The following is a 21,975-nucleotide window of genomic DNA, read 5'->3' on the forward strand; positions in this document are numbered from 1 at the left end:
AGTCTCTTTTCCTATTGGAAGACTAAATCATTCTGTCATAGCAACTGAGAAGGAATAACACACTATATAGATATCCAAAAGACACAAAGATTATTGTACCAAATTCCTTTAAAAAATGAAATGCTAACTTGCTCATTATTACTAGTTCCCATCGAGAATGTATTTCCTTTATTTAAGTTGCTTGAACCTGACATCAATTGCATTTGGCTACTCTAACATTTAATGTGTCTATTCATAACAGACATGTGTTGATTCAGCTTCATCCATTTGCCAGGGTAAAAATTAAATATATCACCTCACACCAGAGATCAGGTCTACTTTTTGCATGTGATGCTCAATAACTGAGAAAAAGCAAAAATTACTCTTATTGAGTACAGACTTGGATATAACATTATCTGATAATAAGAATTCACAATTTCATATTTTGATTTTCTGACATTCTGTTTTTTGTTTTTAAAATTACCAATGGCATATTGTATCTCATGAGGTAGCTAATATCTTTTATTTATACTTAGACAATTTAATTTTATCCAGGTGCCTCCTCATCTGTAACTAAAATATATTGTGATATTTAAAATTAAAATAGTTTCATTATCATTAATAAAGAACATCTTCTAACATTGTGTTTCCTACAATGAATGCAACTTGCATTTTATACATATTTTTAATAATATTATTGATATTCTATTCATTTTCCAGCTGCTTTATTATGTTTCTGTAAGTTGATTTTCTCTCAATTATATATCAGAGTTAATTCTAGATGCATCATTTGTATTTGTACAAGCCACCAATGAAGTTGAGAGACTTACATAATTTTTAAATAAAACAAATCCTGTCAAACGTACTTAACCCTTACTAACATAGAATATATCTTAGTGTATTCATCTCTCTACCCATTTTAGGACCTGTGATATGATTGGCATCTTAAAATTTAATATTCATACTCCAAGCCAGTTTGAAATATCACTTAAAAGATAACAGTTCCCTTTAAGACAACAAAGAACTTTCAACAACCAAAGCAGCATGATTTTATTTGCTAAAAATTTATTTTTATGTAAGTTAGTACAAGTGAAAGTTTATTAATAAAATATTTAAACTAATAATGAAAATTTCTGTTTCATTATCTTGTATGAGGTCAGTGATAAAGGGTACAATGTTAGCAACATTTTGCAGTATTTATTTTCTTGGTTAGTCTTTTTTTAATTTAGATTCTAAAAAAGTAGTCATTATTGCTGCTACACACAGTTTATTTTAAATACTGGTGTACCAATTCGTTTTTAATTTGATTTCAAAGTATAAAATATACTATTTCTTCTTTTGACTAGAGCCTATACATGCCCTAAATAATGTTGACAAATATTTTGAAAATGTGGGTGAGTAATTAAATGTGAAGGAATTGCTATCACTAAATGCATTTTAATTCGCTAGATTTTAAAACAAAATGGCTGCAGTTTCTAAGAAATGCTTTCTTTCAGTAAATCTCCTGCTAGGCTCTGAGAATTTATGTTTTCTTTTAAGGAATCTACCAAAAATAAACACAATTTTTAAAATTCTTGGTTTTTTAATCTGTTTTATTTTAAAAAATAAAATCTGTTTTATTTAAAAAATAATGTACAGGAAAGATTAATTGTTGAAATTATCATTTTTATTCATATTTCTAAAGTTGGAAAACAGCTGGAATAATACATTAGAATTTTATAAGCATTATTCCACTATTATATATAGCAATGCCTTCATTGTGATTTTACTAGAGAAGTGAGTTCAACTAGAGTGTGGATTAAGAAAGCATTCCTCTAAAAGGTACCACTGGAAAGCCTTTTATCTGGAGCCCTTGGTGACTGTGTTATAGGTACATAACATGTTTTAAAATTCATTTACATAATTCTAGCATCCTAAACATATTCCTTTAGATCAGTTTTATGCAGGATAAATGTAAGCTTTAGTAGTCATTTCTTGATTAGCAATTTTTCATGAATATTTTATAGCTGTAATATAAAAATTTGAAGAATTCCTTATATTTTTAAGTTAAAATCTAAACAAAATCTTCAATAAAAAATATCTAACTGATATTTTCAAGAAAAATAGTATGGTCTTATTTCTCAATTTTTTTTCACTCAGAATGAAAACAATTTTACATTTAAATATCATACAGACCTCTCTATGAAATAATTTTCTTGTTTTCTTTTCACTTTGAGTTAACATTTTTTAATGATATTTTTCATTAACTTTGGTTTTTAATAACAAAATTGAAGAATGGTAAAAACTACCTACTAGATCACTCATATATTTTATGTGTTTATTTTAATTTTAAAACGAATATAAATATATGAACACCATCATGAAGATGAAATTTAGTTAACACTTCTAGAAAAGCATTGAGTACATAGACTTGTCTTGGATGATATGTTTTCATATTTTTTCCCCTACAGATATCATATAACTGGTATTGATGATTATAATGTAATATTCAAAACTACAGTATGCAAAATTTACTGAAGGCTTATTATGGGCCAGCCCTGGGATAATTCGTTTTTATGCATCATCCTATATAATTTTCACAATAACTGAATGTTGTATCAACTTTAGTGAAGCTAGTCAAATGTCCAAATACTGAAATCTAGTGAGTCCCCAAATCAAGATTCAACCTATGTTTAAACACAAAATGAATGACTTAATGTGTGAAATACATTACATAGTGCAAACTAAAAACAGGTGCCACACCTAAAATAAAAATCTCAAAATAGTTTGAAACAACATTCCAATTTCATTTTCTTATATTCCTTTCAACTCCACCCTAAATATTATATTTTAAATTACATCAGGTTTGTATATAGTCTCACGTGAATATTTTATTTAATGATATTCTGAATGACTTTTCCTTAATAAATCTAGTAAATTAAAATATTGATTTTCCTTTGAACTACATGTGTATCTCAATTTATATAGCTGAGCACTTGCATTATCTTTGAATTCTTAGGCACTGTCAGAATGATTATGCTAATTTCTATTTGAGCACTGGATAATGATAATATAATTGTTAAGACTTAAAGACTTTGAAAATAGTAGCTAAAAGCTGGTGTTCTAGAAATGGCATAAAATGTTATCCTTACTATTGTTGCAGAATTTTGAAATAACTTAAAAATCAGGATTAGAGAATAAAATATTTCTACTGAGTTAAAACTGCTTAAAATTTGTAAGATCTTGGAGCAATATTAACCAGTGTAATACATTTGTTATATTTTTATAAATTTATTATAGAATGAAACAAAATTATTTTACACAAAGACATTTTAAGAAAACTCTCAGATGCCCATTTCTTCTAAGTGGTAAAACATTGATGATCTTATTTAAATTTTAGCTAGATAAACAGATGTAAAATAGATTGTAGAGTATGGAGAACTAATGTGGGAAACAAGTTAGAAAAGACTCCAGACAAGCTCTGAGGAATGAGTGACTTGAGGAAGAGGATACGATGGGAATGCAATCCAACCAGGACTATTTGGTACCTAACCGAATGTGAGAGCTATTAGTGAGTAGAAATGAAATAAGTTCCCAATCTTATAAACCTAGAAAATCAGAGAAATTTGGTGTTATGAGAAGATAGCAAATCCAGACCATTCAGATTTGCAAAGCAAAATAAGCACAATGCTTTTAATATTGAAGGGGAAGTGTTCTGCACAATGAGGGAATAGCAGGCAAAAGCTCAGTAGGTGACATCAAGCCAAGAAAAGTAATCATCAAAACCAACAAAGAAAACTTGTAGAGAAAGAAGACAACTATACCAACTGGTTCTCTTTGGATTGTTTGAAAGAGAAATCCGTCTAGAAAGCTTACCTAAAATAAAGTCGTTTCATAGACCCAAAATGCAGGGATAAAACAGAGCCAAGACATACTTTAGAAAAAGGGGATTGGGCACAATTAGGGTATTCTTTCCTCTTTCTTTTTATACAACCTTGCTTCATTCCTCTCTCTTAGATTTAGTTTATCTTTTTAAGTCCACACACAGAATTCATGGCCATGGAGAATAACCTATCTGATCAACTGTCTCTCCTTCACCCTACTGTCTTTTTCACCTTTCCCCTCTCTCCTTTCCTTTTCTCAGACTTAAGATTTCAGAGAAGAAGTGTGATTGGGTAATTTATTCTTGGCTTGCCAGTCAGCAGTGGGGAGGGGTTGCTGGTGGGTAGACAACCATCTAGAAAATGGCTGCTTCCTTTATTTTGTATGAAATGAAGTGCATTTTTCAAAGGAGTTGTGGAGATCTGAGCCAACACTGCAATGGATGATCTCCTCAAGGATCAGAGATGTAGTCTCAATGATGCCTCTGCTTCAGAATAAAATGGAGAAGAGAGAAAGAGTCAAAAATATTTTTTTAAAAATCTAATGTGTACAGAGACACTGAGATCAGGGGTAATGAAAATCAAAAGAAGCAATATATATTCAGCAGAAAAGAAATAAGTAATATGCTGATTGTCAATCCACCATTGGATTTGACCAATGAAGATAATCAGTTGCTACATAATTTGATAAAATCTATATATGCAATGTCTATATTATTGTGCTCCGATATTGTGCAATAGTTGTAACCAGTATTAAAGAAAAAGGAGGAAAATTAAGGTAGTCTTTTATGCCATTACTAGTAACTATTAGCTGACTCCTAGTGAACTCTGTTTTAATCTAAGCACCCACAAACAATTACTATAGGAGCCTTATTTAAAATTCCTTACTAGGATGTTGATTTTGAATTCACTAGTCTATGGTTTATGGAATGACACCACATTTCTATTTTGTAAAAAATGAGAATACATTACTTTTTCCATTCTGTCAGAATCTCCCTACCTTTCCAAGACTTTATAAAGTGAATGAGATGTGATCCTCCCCAGAACGTCCCTTGTTTTGCTGGGAAGTAAGTTGTCTGGGTCAGAGGAAAGAACTATTTTTAAGCAACCATCCACTTTTACATTACTTGGGTTCTATTTTCAGCATCCAAATTTTATTCCTGTTTGAAGACAATTTACCTTGACACAGAAATTAGACAATAAAAGTATTGCAGAGTTCAATCTATTACCTTTGAATAATGTATATCTTTCTCAAACAATGGTTAGAAATAAAATTTAAATTTCTGATTGAGGTGCAGTTAATTCTAGAAAGTGTTATTCTTGCTTTATAATAACTGGCACATGCAAAAAGACAGACATGGGATAAACTATGTCTGAAAGCCCCCTGAATGCAAGTGAGAAGAGATAAAAAGACAATGAACATATGTGTAAGGGTAGGAAAAAAGATGTAGGAAGTTTTAATCTGTCCACAAAAATATATTTGCATTGCAAAATTCTAGCCAGCAGAAGACATGGAACCTCTAGAATATTTTATGGTATCATCATCCAATGGAAAAAAAATTTCTGTATTTAAAACATTGCAACCTCTATAATTTGAATTAATTTTAATTATATTTTTAATTAGTTGCAATTATATTTGAGAATTATTAAGTGAACATAGTTTTGATTATTGCTAGAGGTTTATGGAATCAATGCAGCAATTACTCATGCTCACACCATTCCTTATTGTTTTATCTTCAAATTTACTTTCTCCCTTTATTTTTAAAAACTCAGGGCTCATTCAAAATGTCTTCTCACTTTACTGAAATAGACTGCAATCACCCCTGCTTCCTTAGCTTTATATATGTTTTCTTACTCCTTTTTTTGTTGCTGGTACCAGATATTGAACACACAGGCACTAAGCCAATGAGCCACATCCCTGGGCCTTCTCATATTTTATTTTGAAACAGGGTTTTCACTGAGTTGTTTAGGAACTTGCTAAATTGCAGAGGCTAGTCTCAAACTTGTAATTCAACTGCCTCAGCCTCCCTAGTCACTGGGATTACAGGGGTACACAACTGTACCTGGCTCTAATCTTCTTTGTTTTTTACTACATTTTTCTATATACATTCTAATCATATTTTAAGATCAAATTAACATTCAACCTTATTCATAAAGTATTACCCAGATTTTATTAAGAATCTCTGTCTCTCTATGGATGGGTTTACCCACCATTGACACATTATTATTACAGTTTTCTTAATGCCTCATTTCTGAAACAACACTTCTTAACCTTTTATTATATGAATTCATTATGTTTATTAATTTATAGACATACGTTAATTGTTCTATGAATGTTTTTTTTTTCAAATTCAAACAGAAAATTACTACAGTAAAGATTGGCTAATATTTCTATCAAATTTTCTGATACGAGAACCTACACAAGGCATGGAGGTGACAATAATTTGCCAACCCCTCTTTTACACTTAGTAATCTATTGACAAATACATTGCTAGGAAACTATGGGTTCTAAAGTAAATACTAAGCTTTATCAAGAGGAGGAAGTTAACACTTCAAAAGTAGGCCTAACTTACTATATTAAAACTAAGCATAAAACTAGAACTTGGACCTAAAAGACAAAAAGTAAAATAAAATAATGCTTTTTGGCTAATTGAGAAACATAAACAGAAAAAAAAACAACTTTACAAACCGTGATAGATTACTATGGGAAATATAAATTGAATCATATGAACTATGAATCTAGTACATACTATCATAAGTAGATACACAGATTATATAGATAGATAATTTGAATTTTTGCCAAATTCAAAAAACTTAGACACATTACAACAGATTTTTGGCTTTTAGGAAGATATTTTGTTTTTTAGATAAGTGCATACTTTTTTTATGAAAATATGTTTTCAGGTAACTATCAGACAAATTTAATACAATCTCAAAATAGAAGAAAAAATAATAAATAACTCAAACTGTTTATAATATTCATCTTTTAGAGGATTTAATTTCCTTTTCAAATAGTTATATGAAGGCATACAGAATTTTGTGACTTTCCTCAAGCTTTAATTATGACATTTTTTTTAATTCTCAATTTTATTAAGGAAGCTAAGGTCAACAGGCAAAATATTAGCACATGAAAGCACATTTCAGAATAAAATAAAATGAGAAACAAAACTAGAAAACAAACTTAAAAACAACCATGCAAACAGACATATATCAAAAACCGAATGGTTGAAATACATGCATTTTGGGTAACTTATAAATAGTATTCATGCACTGAACTAGCATTGACACCAACAGAATAGATTTTATCATTTAAGAGAACTTGGAATAAGCAGAAAAGTGAATTACCATAACCATGCAAAATGGACATGGGCTCATCTTTAACTTTATTCTTTGAAGTAGCAGCTGGTACCAAGGAAAGGTTGCACAAGAAAAAGAAACAAATATTAGATATTAGACAGACTTTCTAGTTAGCAAGAAAACAGAGATGCTATTAGTACTAAGTTGAAAAGTACATTTATATTGCCCACATACTTTATATCAAGAGAACCTATAACAAAGAAAATGACAATTGTTATACTTCATTAGTATATGATTGAAACACAGGAGTAAGAAAGTAAGACAGGAGGGCCAATAGTGAGGTGCAACTTGAAACACCACAAGACACCAAACTCAAGGAACACACTTCTTTCTCTATGTTTTTCTTAGTTCTAAGACTTAAACGATAATCAATAAAAAGTTATTCATACATAGCTATTATTTTGCAGAGGAGTGTACTGGGGAATGAATCCAAATGTGCTCTACTACTGAGCTACATCCCTACTCCTTTTTATTTTTTATTTTGTGACAGGGTCTTGGCAAGTTGGCACAGGCTGGGCCCAAACTAAGGATCCTCTGCACTCAGCCTCTATATTCATTGGTATTACAGGCATGCTTCACACTTTAAATATGTTTAATACCATTTAACAATTAAATTGTAAACCAAAAAGTATGAATTAATCACAAGGGCAGGTCATTTCATTTACTGAATGCTTTATTAAATGCTGAGCCTGATGTCTCACACTTTCCCTACATCTTCCACACGATGATGACAACTTGGAGAGTTAAGTTTTGATGTTTGTGCCTCATAGGTGTGGAAAATGGAAGTTAGAATTGTCTAGTTACCTGCTGAAGGTGACAGAGCACAAAGGAAGCAAGTTTTGAATTCTAGCCTAGGTGTATCAAATCCCAGAATCTGTGCACGAAGATTCCACCCCGTGGTGTTTATATTTAAGGAACGAGTCACTTAATAAACTGCAAGCATCAGTACTTCAACAAAACCCAACTCAAATCATATGATTCATTAAACCCCAGCTATTTTGGTACATGGTTGACTATATAGCTATGAAACTTGAAAATTTCATTACTTTAATTGGCATGATTCCCTTAAGAGGTAGAAATTGAAGCTTATTTATATCTAGTGGTAAACACCATTTGGGGCAGAAATAAATTTAATGAGGAAATTAAATTAATTAGTCCTATAGGACAGTTGCTAACGCAAAGGATGACTCCCAGTCAAAATGCATAATTAGACACCTCTAAACACTTTTGAAGTGATATATTCTACTTTGATTGGATATTATTTGATAATGAAGACTGAAAGAGGAGGGAGTGTTTTTTCACTCTCTAAAGGATATTAAAAATGAAGTAGCCCATCCCTTAATTGGGAAATATAAAGTCTCTAGTTCTGTAGACTGACCTTTAGTGCAATTTAATTTAGATTTTGGATTTAGTACCCATGAAGTAGGAATGGAAACTTTTAATTTACACTTCATTTTTTCAAGGTATTTGAACTAAAAAAAAAAAAAAAAAAAAAAAAAAAAAACTTGAGAAAGTTTAGTTAAATTTTCCTTATGGGAAAATTCATTTTCAAACACGGATAACAAACACTATCTTACTATTGTATTTTAAAAAATATTTTCCAAACAAAACACTTAAATAAAATTAAAATTATATTAAGAAACCTGGATTAAGTCCTTTTCTTAAACTCACTCAAGCTATTTATTGCACAGCTTTAAATATAAGTAGGTGGTTGGAAAAGAAGAATGATTTACAATATTACTGTGAACTTTAAAAAAAAAACCTCAAAGATCAAAAATTTAACTACTATTTGTTTTACAACATTTTTACTAATTATTAGGCTATAATTTATAACAACTAAATAACCCACTGGAGACACTAGATAATGTAATATTAAATCTAAAATTTCAAAATTTTCTTTTACCAAGTAACGTACGCCTTTTTAATGAAGAAAATAAGACTGCTTTATTGTTTAAATACAAATTTGAAATATATCTAAAAAACTAGAGGACAGAGAAAAGTAAACAGAAACCCCTCTCCTCCACTGTCAACTTCTAAGATGCAATTTGAACAGATCCCATTAAACTATAAACATAAAAATAACACTAATGTTGGGGCTGGGATTGTGGCTCAGAAGTACAGCGCTCCCCTAGCATACATGAGACCCTGGGTTCAATCCTTAGCACCACATAAAAAAATAAAATTAAAAAAAACACTAATGTTATTTTTAATTGCAAATTTTGAAGTTCTTATAAAACTCAGTAACAAACATGTACTTTTTGTCTTTTATTTTCAAAAACAAGATCATACTGTGCATATTATTTTGTATTCTGCTTTCCCACATTTTTCTTCAGTTTAATACATAGAGTTCTAACTCACTTTTTAAAATAATTTTGTAGTGCTTATAATTTGTCTGAAGGACTATTTCTTATTATAGACTTGTGGTATTTTTTAAATATTAATTCTGAAACACAGATCCTTACAGAAGATCTCTTCTGTGCTATAGTGATATTTAATGTCTATAGGACAAATTTTCAAGTTGTTTTTATATTTCTATACAGAAAACAATTGACTAAAGATCTTAAATATCTTGAGAGAAGGTTTGGGAATATTTGGAAAAGAAATGTAATAGTAAGCTAATGATTTGAAATCTTAAGAAACCAGAAAAAGAGAATAAAACTAGTATAGAATCTAACATTCCTAATAGGTGACATGCTACAAACTTAGATGTTTTAAATCAAAAACTATTTCGAATAATTTTTCTTAAGTATTTAATTTTCAATTAAAAATTTAGTTTTTAAATTCACAAAATATTTTAAATTCACAAAATATCTAATATTTCACAAAACTCACTCTCATATACAGTAAGCTATATTACTTGCTGAAAGTCAAAGGATACAGTAATGCGTCAATACGTTGATTGGTTCATGTGAAGAGAAATTTCATTTTGAAATCAATCCACCACTTAAAAAAAACATTTAGAATAAATTAGAATAAATTCAAAGAAAAATTGCCAAAAAATTATAAAATTTTAAGATAATGATTGATATTATTATTCTAAGATAATAATTTCTCATACATAACAAATACAACTAGTCTTTTATTAGAATTAATCTCTTATCCAAAATCAGTGAAATCAAGATAGAAAACTTAGGTGTTTACATTTCTTGGTGGGATGGAGAAAAATTATCAAACATTCTCAAACATTACATGAAGGCAGAAGATTTTTTTCTTAGATACTTGGGCAAGTACCAAAATAAAATGGAAAGAAAAACAAAAGCTCTAGGCCTGTTTCATTGTGTGTTCAGGCAGCTAATGCTAGACTAGGCTGGTTAATATAATTGGAAAGAGCCAGGCTACCAGGCTTGTTAGCCCAATTATAATTCTCTGCATTTTCAATAAAAGAAGCCAAGATGACAGCAATACTGTCATAAATGTCATGTTCAATACTTGTAAGATTTTCCATTGTCAGCACAGTCCAATTATAAATCAATTGTAAAGTGCAATTGCACACCACCCAAAAGTGACTGAAAATTACCTTAAAAATGCAAATTTAACTGTTCATAGTTAAAATGGAAAGAAAGGAATTAAAGATATTTTGACCAGAGAAAAGTTTTAGATATGAAATCAACAATTCTTCACTTTTATAATGCAAGTAGCAAGTTGAAATTAGAGCATTACATTGGTTCACACTAGTTTTTCAGACATTATTAGTTATAATATTAAATTTAGAAATGAAAATAATCATAATATTCATCATGTGAAAACTTGTGCAAATAATGTTTGAAGAAAAATCATCTGAGTAATGAACTTATCCTCACTTTTTACATATGAATGCTGAATAGTTAGATAATATTAGTCATTATATTACTGACACTACTCCCTAAAAATTCTAATACAAAGAATCAAAAAGTAAAAAATTAATTCATTATGTTACCCATTTGGTTAAAAGTCCCATTGAGGAATGTGCTTGTCTAGCTATTTATAAGAGGCGTCTCTCTCTTATAAGTGTTTGGAGAATTGGAAACTCTAAAACAATATCTCTCAAAATGAATCTCAAGGACTTTGAATAGGACATGGAGGCATGGTTAGGGACAAGACAAATTTTACATGCCTTGAATTTTACCTACCTAGTCACACTTCCCCTATTCTTTCATTTCTTATTTCCTATGTTAAAATTTACTGTCATATTTTTATCAGTATTTGTGATATGTGTAAAATATAAAATTTACAGGATTTATTGTTGTCTTAAAAGTATTTCTGCAGTCATTTATTAATGATACATTTAATAAGTAGTCAGTAAAAACATAACTAATGCTTATTTAGAGATAGCTGATACTAAGATCCATAAATCTTATGGATTGTTTAATTTTATGATTATGTAGAATGTTTTTGAAATATTTTGATATTTTTGTCTTCTGTTTTTGATTATTCCTTTCCTGTGCACAGTAGTAGATAAGGGACCATTATTTCTTTTAAAAATAGGTAATAAATTTTAGAGTTTAGACTAAGGAGAGAGAGAGTTTTCTGATATTTGTGATTTAATATTTTGTTGTGTGGGCTGTTTCCTTTGTTCCAAATATATCTGCAATGAGTCAAAACAAAGCAAAACATTGCTATTGGCAGATAGTATAATATAAAGTTTAAAATATGAAAACATTACTTTGAGAGTGCATAGCAAAAAAAAAAAAAATACAGAAATAAATGAGAATGGCATTGCCACTACTTCCTAGAGGAAATACAATAAAATGAAGGGATCCAAAACATTACAAATGTTAGCTGAGAAAGGACAAATGATTTTCTCTGTATTATAAAACTCTACAATATCAATTGTACAACTAAAACACCACACTAAATGAACATATGTATTTTAAATCCACTAAGTCAAAATGTTATAATTTGATGTGGCAAATTAGTAATGCTAATCAATACCAGATTATTTTTTATGTCTTTTCAAAAATAAAGTAAATAATTTGAAAAGAGGCAGTATTAGCACATCTACAGTATCAATACCACAATATTAAAGTGTTTCAAGATATGGAAATAAAAATTGCCTTGTAGAATTAGATAGCCACCTACTTTTATTTCTATTTTTTGTTTTTTCCCAATCACCTCTACCACAGAGTAAAACACATTTTTTCACTAATTACCTTAAACTTATTTAAAATAACATCTTACTGAACTATCAAGTAGCATCATCTAAACATTAGAATTTTTTTCCATAAGGCTCATTAATATCAAAAGTGTGACTTTAATTTAATTTCATAAGTTTTTATTTTTTAATAAATAACCATACAAATTTCATACAAGGAAAAAAGTGTGAAAATGGTGTTCAAAATGTTTTGCAAAATATATTTTCTATTGAAGTTATACCCTGATGGATAAAAAAATTTGATAAGCAGAAATTTCTTTTAATAAAAATAGTTCAACCAAGAAGTATATTAAAAATAATAGAATAAGAAAATTACCATTCTATAATCCCTAATAAATTCTTTTTAAAAAAAATATTTATTTATTTTAGTTTTCAATGGAGACAACATCTTTATTTGTATGTGGTGCTGAGGACCTATCCCAGGCCGCACACATGCCAGGCGAGCGCGCTACCACTTGAGCCACATCCCCAGCCCTAACAAATTCTTATAATTGGGTAATGGTTTCCAGGATTAGAAAAGAAATAACCAACCCCTATGCTTTCTCATAGAAAAACATGACCCACTTAAGTGATTTTGCCAAAATAAACAAACCTGGATAGAATCATGTCTCTGTATTAAACTTCAGTTGTCCAATAAATGCAGGGTCACAAAATATGTCAAATCAATGTAATTAGTTAGATATTTAATTTTGAAGCCACATAAAATTTTGGCTATTTTTTCACTTATTAAATACATTCCAGGGAAAAATATCAATTGAAGGAAGAACCTGCAAACTGGGGAAGCTGCTCAAGGGTAGAGTCATGCACAAAACCTGAGTTCATTTTCTAGCTATGACAAAAGAAAAGAAGAAAGACGAATCAACCAATTGTCACATGTGGACTTCTTTGGATCCTGATTTGAACACTGGATATTATATTAGGTTAGTGTATTACTAACATTTAGATGAGATAATATTGTAACTGCACTTTTAAAGCCATTATCTGTTTATAAAATTAAATAATTATAACAAGTTATCTGTTATTTCATATTTGTTTCAAAATAATTTTAGAATTTGTAATATTTATTACTTCTTCATATTTATTTAAATGTTTTACATTTTTGATAATAAAAACTGTTTAAAATACTTTATAAATTCAAATAAAAATCTAGGTATATTTTATTTGTAAGTATTATCATTTTCCCTTAATACGATTTAATATGATAATGTGTATTAAACAAAATAGTATTTGTTATCTACATATAGTTATATAGGATGCGATCAATTTATCTTGTGAGTAAATTATTTACAGTATGAATAAGTCAAATAGGTAACACTGAATTAATTTTATTAAATTATCTTAAAACCATGAAATCTTAGTAATTCATTCTCTCATATAATCATTTTACTTCCAGAAAGATACAATATACAAGCATTGTAAACTTTTAACTACTTTATTCATGTGTATTTTGAGAATTAAATAAAATATATAATTTTTTCTTCTCGATGCTCCTGCAGTCTATAAATTCAAAATTAACTATATCTATCAAAAAAATATTATTCAGCATTAATATTTTTCTCTCCACTATTTCTATGCTTCTAACACTGAGTTTACTACTATCTTTTTCTATATTTATTTATTTTTTTTGCTGTGAAAAATCTATTTAAATGTCTTGAGTCACTGCAACTTCTAAGTCTCTTTCTTACAATTCATACTTTCCTACAGCATGTGGCTTTTGCCCCAGTAAGTATAGATACAGATTTTCAAGCCAAAAATAGAATTCAAACTCATGCCTTTAGAGGGTACTATAAAAATAAATGAAAAACCTTAGATATCTCAGCTATATAATATTATGGAAGCCTGGAGAAACTACAAACATAAAAGGGTCTCAATACACAGAGTACATGGACAACCTTTGGCATGTATTTTATTTAAGAGTTCACTCTTGCAAGTGTACATTCTATGGGTTTGCAGTTGTATCCTGGTAACTGAAAATGCTTGTTTGAACAATTTTTGAGCCACCAAACATCTTTTATTGAAATGTAGAATTAGTGGTGAGATGGTACCCAATACTACAAAACCAAGAAACTGTTTTAGAAATATCTAAAACCTATAACTGAACAAAATATATTATTGAAAATTTACTTTATTTCATGTTATTCCCCAGATCCTCAGCAGCCAAATTTAATTGAAAGATTTAATATATGTACTTAATTACATGTTGCCATTTATAGGTACACTATTAGATGGAAGAAGTGTTGATAAACATATCCTTAAAAATAACTCCCAAAATCAGTGAGGTTGGTCACATTTTCTATTTGGGGGCTATAATACCTTGAGAATTTTCTGCTGAATTAGTACCCTAATTAAAATTTTTATTCCCTACTTTATTTCAAAATACATTCCATTTTACTAATTTAAGTGCATGCAAAGTAAATAATATTTCTGTGCCCATATTAGCGGTGGTGAAACAGTAAAGCAATTATATATGTTCACTTGAATACTTTTTTATAAGACTGTTTTACTGAGTTATTTTGGATTTATAGCAAAACTAAGAGGAAAGTACAGGGATTTCCCATATGCTCCCAGTCTCCACAAGTGCATAGCCAAACCTGTCAACTCCCCCAGTGGAGTGGAACATTTCTTACAATGGATGATCCTACATTGACACATCATGATCACCCAAAGTCTGTAGCTTATGTGAGTTCACTCTTGCAAGTGTACATTCTATGGGTTTATAATTGTATCCTGGTAACTGAAAATGCTTGTTTGAACAATTTTTGAGCCACCAAAATTCTTTTATTGTCATGTAGAATCAGTGGTGAGATGGTACCCAATAGTAAGAGTTCCCAATCTATGGTTGAAGATAGTATGAAAAAAATATATAACATAATGTTCTCTCTATGTGTACTGTTGCTTTTGTATGTGTGGATAGGGAACACTATTTTGTGTAACCATATGCACATATAAGTTTTCTGAGTTCTTACTATATCATCGATAATTTCGTACTTTTAATTTTTTTCTAGAAAGAATAATTGCTGGACTCTGTATTAGTGATGACAATTATTTTCAATGAGAGAACCAAAGTATCACCCATTAAAGGTATTTATTGGCTGGTACACTGGTATAAAATGAGATAGTTCCATATGCAGCTAATATAGACTCTAGGGAAATATGTAAAATTCACTAAATTCTATTTAGTGAAGAAATATCACTAAATATAAATAAGTATGAAACTCAGGACCATATGCTATTGATTTGTCTTATCATGCTCAAGCAAATTATCATGAATGATATATAAAGTAAATGTTCTTACATTCCTAATTACTACCTAATGGGTTAAATCTGGAAAAGTTGTGCAAAGAGAGAATGTGCGTAGAAATAATTTTCAAGAGTCTGTCTAATCTCCTTCAATGTGTCTTCAGGTAACACGTTTAAATCCCAGGACATCAAAAGGTAATCATTTTAGCTGGCAAGGTCAAGCTCCTCCATGCATAAGCATATATATCTTAAGAAATGCTTGGTTTTGCCCTCTAGCATATATCTGCAGTGAGGAGCTAGAGCAAGATGAAAGGTGACCTCCAGGATGTTGTGCATCAGCCACCATGTCCAATTCTCTATTGCTACTTCTCTGATCTTGTTGTGACTTTCACTTCAGGTAAAATGATTCCTTAAAACACTATAAGGTCTCGGGCACAGCATACACTAAGGAATGCTGATCCAAGGATCACTTAAATTCTTATTTATTTCCCAAAACTTTTAGAAACCAAATGGAGAGGAATGCACTCATTTAGAAATGTCATTTTTCAAATCCTTTAGACAAGATGGTCAATTATTTTTATTGTAATATACTATGATTAGGTTTCATGACATATAGATGCACTATTCATGTCTTTATAGGTGACAAAACAAGAAATGAGATTATTAATTCAACTATGAACAGATGAATAATTATTAATATTTTGGTAGCAGTGAAAATTTTGTTATGGAGAACATCAGAGGCATCTCCTTTTGGTACAGTCTGCTTTCTACTTAATACCTTTATTCCATATTCATATAGTCAGTGATTTTTGTATAATTTATTTTATTAAGTTAATTAGTTCTGGGACACTAGAAATTATTCTATCTTGATTGATACAGTAATGCTAATCATAAGGTGAATTTTAGGTTATAGACTATGGTTAAACAATATAATCAATATTTTACTGAAGGCATATTGGATGTTGGGCAATTGAGGATCCCCTATAACTACATCTCAATTTGAAATCCACAAAAACAAGCAACACATGTGACATTTTTTAGCAGTATAATACAGTTGTCACAAATGTATTTCAAGACAATTAAAAAGCATGTATTTAGTATGTCATAGTTTGGCCCATCTTATGATCATATGAAAATTTAAAAATACATATTATAAAATTCATGTTAAAAGCTATGTGTAAATTTTATATGTATAATGTTATATATATATAAATATGTTATATATGTGATATATATATCATATATATATATATATATATATATATATATATATATATATATATATATATCATTAAATTTCTGTGAAGTGAATCATGGCACAACTACTGAATCTGCTGAATCATATGGCTCAAGTGGCAGAGTAACCTGCACAGCAGCCTGGACATCTGCAGAACCTTCTCTTATTCTGTGCCCCCACACAAAACCAGCAGCTCTTTAGGTCACTCGGCCTGAATAACACACTCAAACAAGTTTCCTCCAAAATCCTAACTGGTACTAGGCATTGTGCCTTCTTCAGAGTTGTAGGAGGGGCCAGATGTAACAATTTATCCCTCTCCTTAGAAGAGATATCTTACCATGCCCCATACCACTGGACCCTTAGAAGTTTCACTAAGGAAGAAGGCCTTTGAATTTTATTTGGATTTATTTCCTAATCAATGTCCTCACTCCTCCAGTAGACATCCTGGGAAGCTGGGAGCTCACTTTGCATTGTATTTAGCCAATAACAGAAGAAGGTTCTGCCTTTGATTTCCAGCAATTTCAGCCCTGCAGCTACAGAGGGCTGGCACACCTAGAAGCACTTAGTCCACTGATGGCGGTGCTTGATCTGGGAATTCCAATCCCCAAGCTCATCCCTTTACTTCACCACTTGATTCACTGACATCAGGAGTAACCAATCAATGTTATTACATTCCTGGGTTTCCTAAAAATGTGTGAGAGTATCATATGCAGAATCACTTAGCTCCTTGCTTCAAATGTAAGTGGTTGATTGGGAGTACCCCAAGGCAGATATTTTATGTATAAACAGTTCTCCCCACAGACTATCAGTGCTTTCTCTCCTACTGGAAACAGCACTGCTGTCTTCAAACCTAATCATATTAGAAAGCCAATTCCAGAAACCCCATAATTAATTCAGAAAAGTCATCCTTAAAACTTTCTTCCTCTACAAACATTCTTAGTTAAAAAATATCTATTATGGGTTATCCTGAGAAAAAGAACCAGTAGGATAAAGAGATATAGATATTTAAAGGTGCTTATTAGGAACTGCCTCAGGGATTATGGATGCCAATAAGTCCAAGGATCTGGAGAAGCAAGAGAGCTAGCTAGGGGTGCGATTCAGTCTGAAGATCTGAGTAAGGGAATGAATGGGGACGGAATGGAAGGAGTGGAGAAAGTAATTGATGTAAGTCCCAGTTCACATTTGAAGGCCCAAAAAGCAGTGGCATGGATATCTGAGAGCAGGAGAGGATGATGTCCCAGTTCTACTCTATTCAGCTCCCAGTGGCTTGGATGATGTCCACACACAATGATGATGATAATCTTTACTCAATTTGCTGATTCAAATGCTTATGTCTTCTGAAAACATTCTTACAGATTCACCTTAAATCATTTTTGGCCAGTTTCTGGGCACACCTCAGCCTGGTTAAGTTATAAATAAAATTTACTCTCGCATCCTTAGACTATTGACCTCTGAACGGCATTCTTGTGCTTTAGTACAATGGCAGATCCATTCCATATATACCTCTGCTTATATCTTCTCAATGAAAGACACTTTTAAGAGTAAATTAAGTGCATATTCATTGCATCAGGGTTTGAGGTTAAATTATCCTGAGCTTAGAAATCCAATAGACCTGGCTGTGAAATCAGCACCCCACCTCTCTTCCTTTGTTCTCATTTGTAAAGTAAGAACAACCCCTACCAAACTCCTGGGAAGATTGTATGCCAGTAACCTAACAGATATGTGGGGGCTTCTAGTAATCCCCCAGGAGTTTCCTCCGCAAACTGCATGTGGACAGAAATAGTGGGGACTGACTTGAAACCCTCATTTCATCAGCTCAGTCTAAGAAGGGAAACTGGTAACAGTTTTTTCAACAGTAAGAGCCTGTTTAAAAGGCACAGGAGCAAGAGAAGATTGGGCATTAATGTGATGGTAAGAACACCCGTGTGGTGGATCCAAGCCTACACCAGGAGATTGGGCTGGCATGCTTAGAACTGGGGTGAAGACTGGGTATGGATACCACAAGTAAGAACTACCTCTCACTGTTACTACAGCTTCACTATGTTGAACTTAGAGCTTGAAAATGACAGCAGGCTACACTGTGACTCTAAGTTACAGAAGACAAGAGCAAAAGTCTTCAAAAGGACTTCTGAACATAACATTTGTCCTTGAAATGGGGAGAGGAAGTGGTGGTTTTAACTTAATATTGGCGCTAAAGTCCAAGGGTTAAAGCTGCTTGCTCACTCCCTCAACTCCTCTTTCTGTGCCACAAGCCTGCACTGTATCTCTCCACTGCCCTGAACACCATCACATGCCACATGTTCATGTAAGCTGTCTTTTCCAGCAGAATGCAGGTTCCTAATAGCCAACACTCAATTTGGCCACATGAATTCCTAGTGCCCAGAACCAAATTTAAATACATTGTTATTGGATAACAATGTTATCCAATATCCAATCTCAATAGTTACAATTATACCACATTTGTTAAAAATGAATTTACCTTCTTTTAAATGTTAGTTAGGTTTATGCAGAAAAACAAAACTCTATATAATTCACTAATATGACTATGGGACCCGTATTTTAAAATAACATCAGAGAAATTAAAAAGTATATGCCCTGGTTCTTAGATATAACTTCACCTTAATATGATATGATGCTTCTCTGCTCTTAGAAGCCAAAATATATATGCTTTGATTATGTACCTAATGTAAATAAGTCTTTCTCCCCACGACCTGGCCATCTTTGATATAAACAAAAAAGGATACTCTTCCAAGGAAAATGCAATGCTATGTACATTCTGTGCTTTTGATAGTGCTTTATTTTTTTTCCAGAAAATAAAGCTGTGAAGTTAAATAGATTTTTTAATGACATTCTAGAATGTTCTATTCAAGACTTGATGATATAGTACACATTTTACAGGTTTAATTACCTATATTATCCTTAAAAATAAAAGACTTAAGGAGCTTCCCATGTGTAACTTCAATTTCTCTATGTCACTTTCCTCTACATCCCCAAGTTTTCATTAAAGCTCAACCAATTCTGCCAGGCAGAAAAGATCTCTCTGCTTTTAGAACCTCCAAGCTGCTTAGAGTGAGTGCAAGCACAATTAGTGTCAAATCGTTTGGCACCCCAGAGTAACACACATGAAATGATTCATGAGAACCAGGATCACAACTGAAAAGCAGGACCATAACTGCACTGTGAACCAGCTCAGTGAGCCCTAGTGCTCCTCTGAGATTAGCCACATAACCCAAGGTATCCCTTTATCTCGATACACTCAATAGTCTCCTTTATAGTATAGCAGATAACTTTCCAACTCTAGGTTTATAAATATTATAATCAGGACTTTTTAGAATTCCTTATTATAAAGAATGGATTCAATCTTTGGTTTTGGGCAGACTGGAGTTCCAGCTCTGAGCCAAGAGCAGAGCTAGTGCTAGTCTTACTCATTGATGCTCAACTCATCCATAAATGTAGGAGAAAATACCAACTTAAGTCTGTTAAGGAAAAAAAGGACATTTATAGCAGATCAAAAATAAAGGCATTGTCAGGTGAAGTGGCACATGCCTGGAAGACTGCAAATTTGAGGCCAGCCTCCACAACTTAGCAAGACCCTATCTCAAAATAAAAAATATAAAAAAAGGCTGGAGATGTGGCTCCAGGGTTAAGCAATCCTAATTTCAATCACTGGTACTAAAAGTAAATAATTGTATAATACTGATAATTTCACAAAGCTATTTATTACTAGTTATGAGAGATTTCTTTATTGTATCTTGTGAAGATAAAACTTTTTTTATTTTACAAGCTACTAAGCCCTTTCTGTGTTCTTCAAAGGAAAAAAAAGAACCAACCTCACATGATCCCTTGTCAAAAGCTTACTAGGGCAGTAATTCTGATCATGCCCTGTTACTATCATCAATCATGGTGAAGCCAGATTTAAAGTTAGATAGTCAGTGTGGTTAGGTAAATCGGGTCTAATATCGAGTGAAATCTAAAATGGAGGCCATGCTGGGAATGACTCAGGGAAAACGCAGGACAACTCATGAATGTTAATGAAGTCCTGAAAAGGCCCTAGGCCAAAGTCCACCTCAAAGAAATGTTAATGGAGCCCAGGAAACAGCCCCCAGCAAACTTGAAGGTGCTGACTCAGAAGTCCTTCCTGACCAGATTACTTCTTTGGCCCACCTGCGTCCCACCCCTCTTCCAACCTACATTCCATCACCAAAACTATAAAAAGGGGAAACAACTGCACTTCCACGGATTCCCACCTTTTGGGTCCCCTTCTTCCTCTGGGAGAAGTCTTTTCTGCTGTCCTTTAATAAACTTCTAATATCTACTCTGACCTTGCCTCGGTATGTGCTTTCTGGTGTTATTCTTCGACAATGGGGAAGCAAGAACTCGTCACCGGTCAACAGCGGTTTCAATGGGATACTTTCATATACCAAATGACAATGCTGATTCATTTGCTCAGGAATAACACAGTCCCATCACACTCTAACATCAAAAATATTAGCAATCCAACCTAAGCTGCTCTATGGATTGTGAGCTTTCCTGTGTTCCTGTGGTCCTATAGAAAGATGATCATCACAGCATCACAGGTAGCAAGGAACATTCAGGTCCAGGATTGTCATCTTTGAACCCCAAGTAGGTTACCAGAAAAAATGAGCTTAAGTGGACATCTCTGGCTACTCTCTCTGTATTTATAATCATCCTCCAAATTTCTCCATCATCTGTTTCAGTGCCTCTTAAACTTTAATGGGTATTAAATTTATCTGTAGATGGGCTATGCTAGCTTAAATGAACAAACCTGTATAAATAAGTTCCTAAACTAAGCTTCTAAAATATACTTGACTAACCACACATCTCTGGACACTTGTTCTAATCCTTTAAATATGTGGATCACTAAAGTGAACTTTACTATAAGGTAGGACAGAGGCTGTTAAAAGAAGGAGAAATAGGTTTAAATAATCCTAAAGTGTGAGTTAATTGTCTCAAAGCAAGATTGCATTTATTTTTTCTCTTTAGATCTGAGTACAGCCAAGTATAAGAAATAAACAGTAAGCATCCAGAAATGTACATGGCTAGATTGTTATAGCATGTAGGAAGACTATTATCCCAAAATTCAAGCAGAAGGGGAAAAAAAGGCAGATTTTTTTTCCAACATGTGTCTATTTCCTTTTTATTCTAAGATT

General features: G+C 31.8%; 1 protein-coding gene across 1 annotated transcript in view; it reads right to left on the reverse strand.

The window, feature by feature from the left end:
* Positions 1 to 268: 268 nt before the first annotated feature.
* LOC143388947 (3',5'-cyclic-AMP phosphodiesterase 4D-like) overlaps positions 269 to 21,975 on the reverse strand; it is a 34,983-nt gene continuing 13,276 nt past the window's right edge. Inside the window, exon 7 of the mRNA XM_076842358.1 lies at positions 269 to 341. Coding sequence (XP_076698473.1) covers positions 292 to 341 — 50 coding nt within the window. The 3' untranslated portion in view covers positions 269 to 291. The remainder of the gene's footprint in view (positions 342 to 21,975) is intronic.

The sequence above is a fragment of the Callospermophilus lateralis genome, unplaced genomic scaffold, assembly GCF_048772815.1.
Source record: "Callospermophilus lateralis isolate mCalLat2 unplaced genomic scaffold, mCalLat2.hap1 Scaffold_45, whole genome shotgun sequence".
NCBI lineage: Eukaryota > Metazoa > Chordata > Mammalia > Rodentia > Sciuridae > Callospermophilus > Callospermophilus lateralis.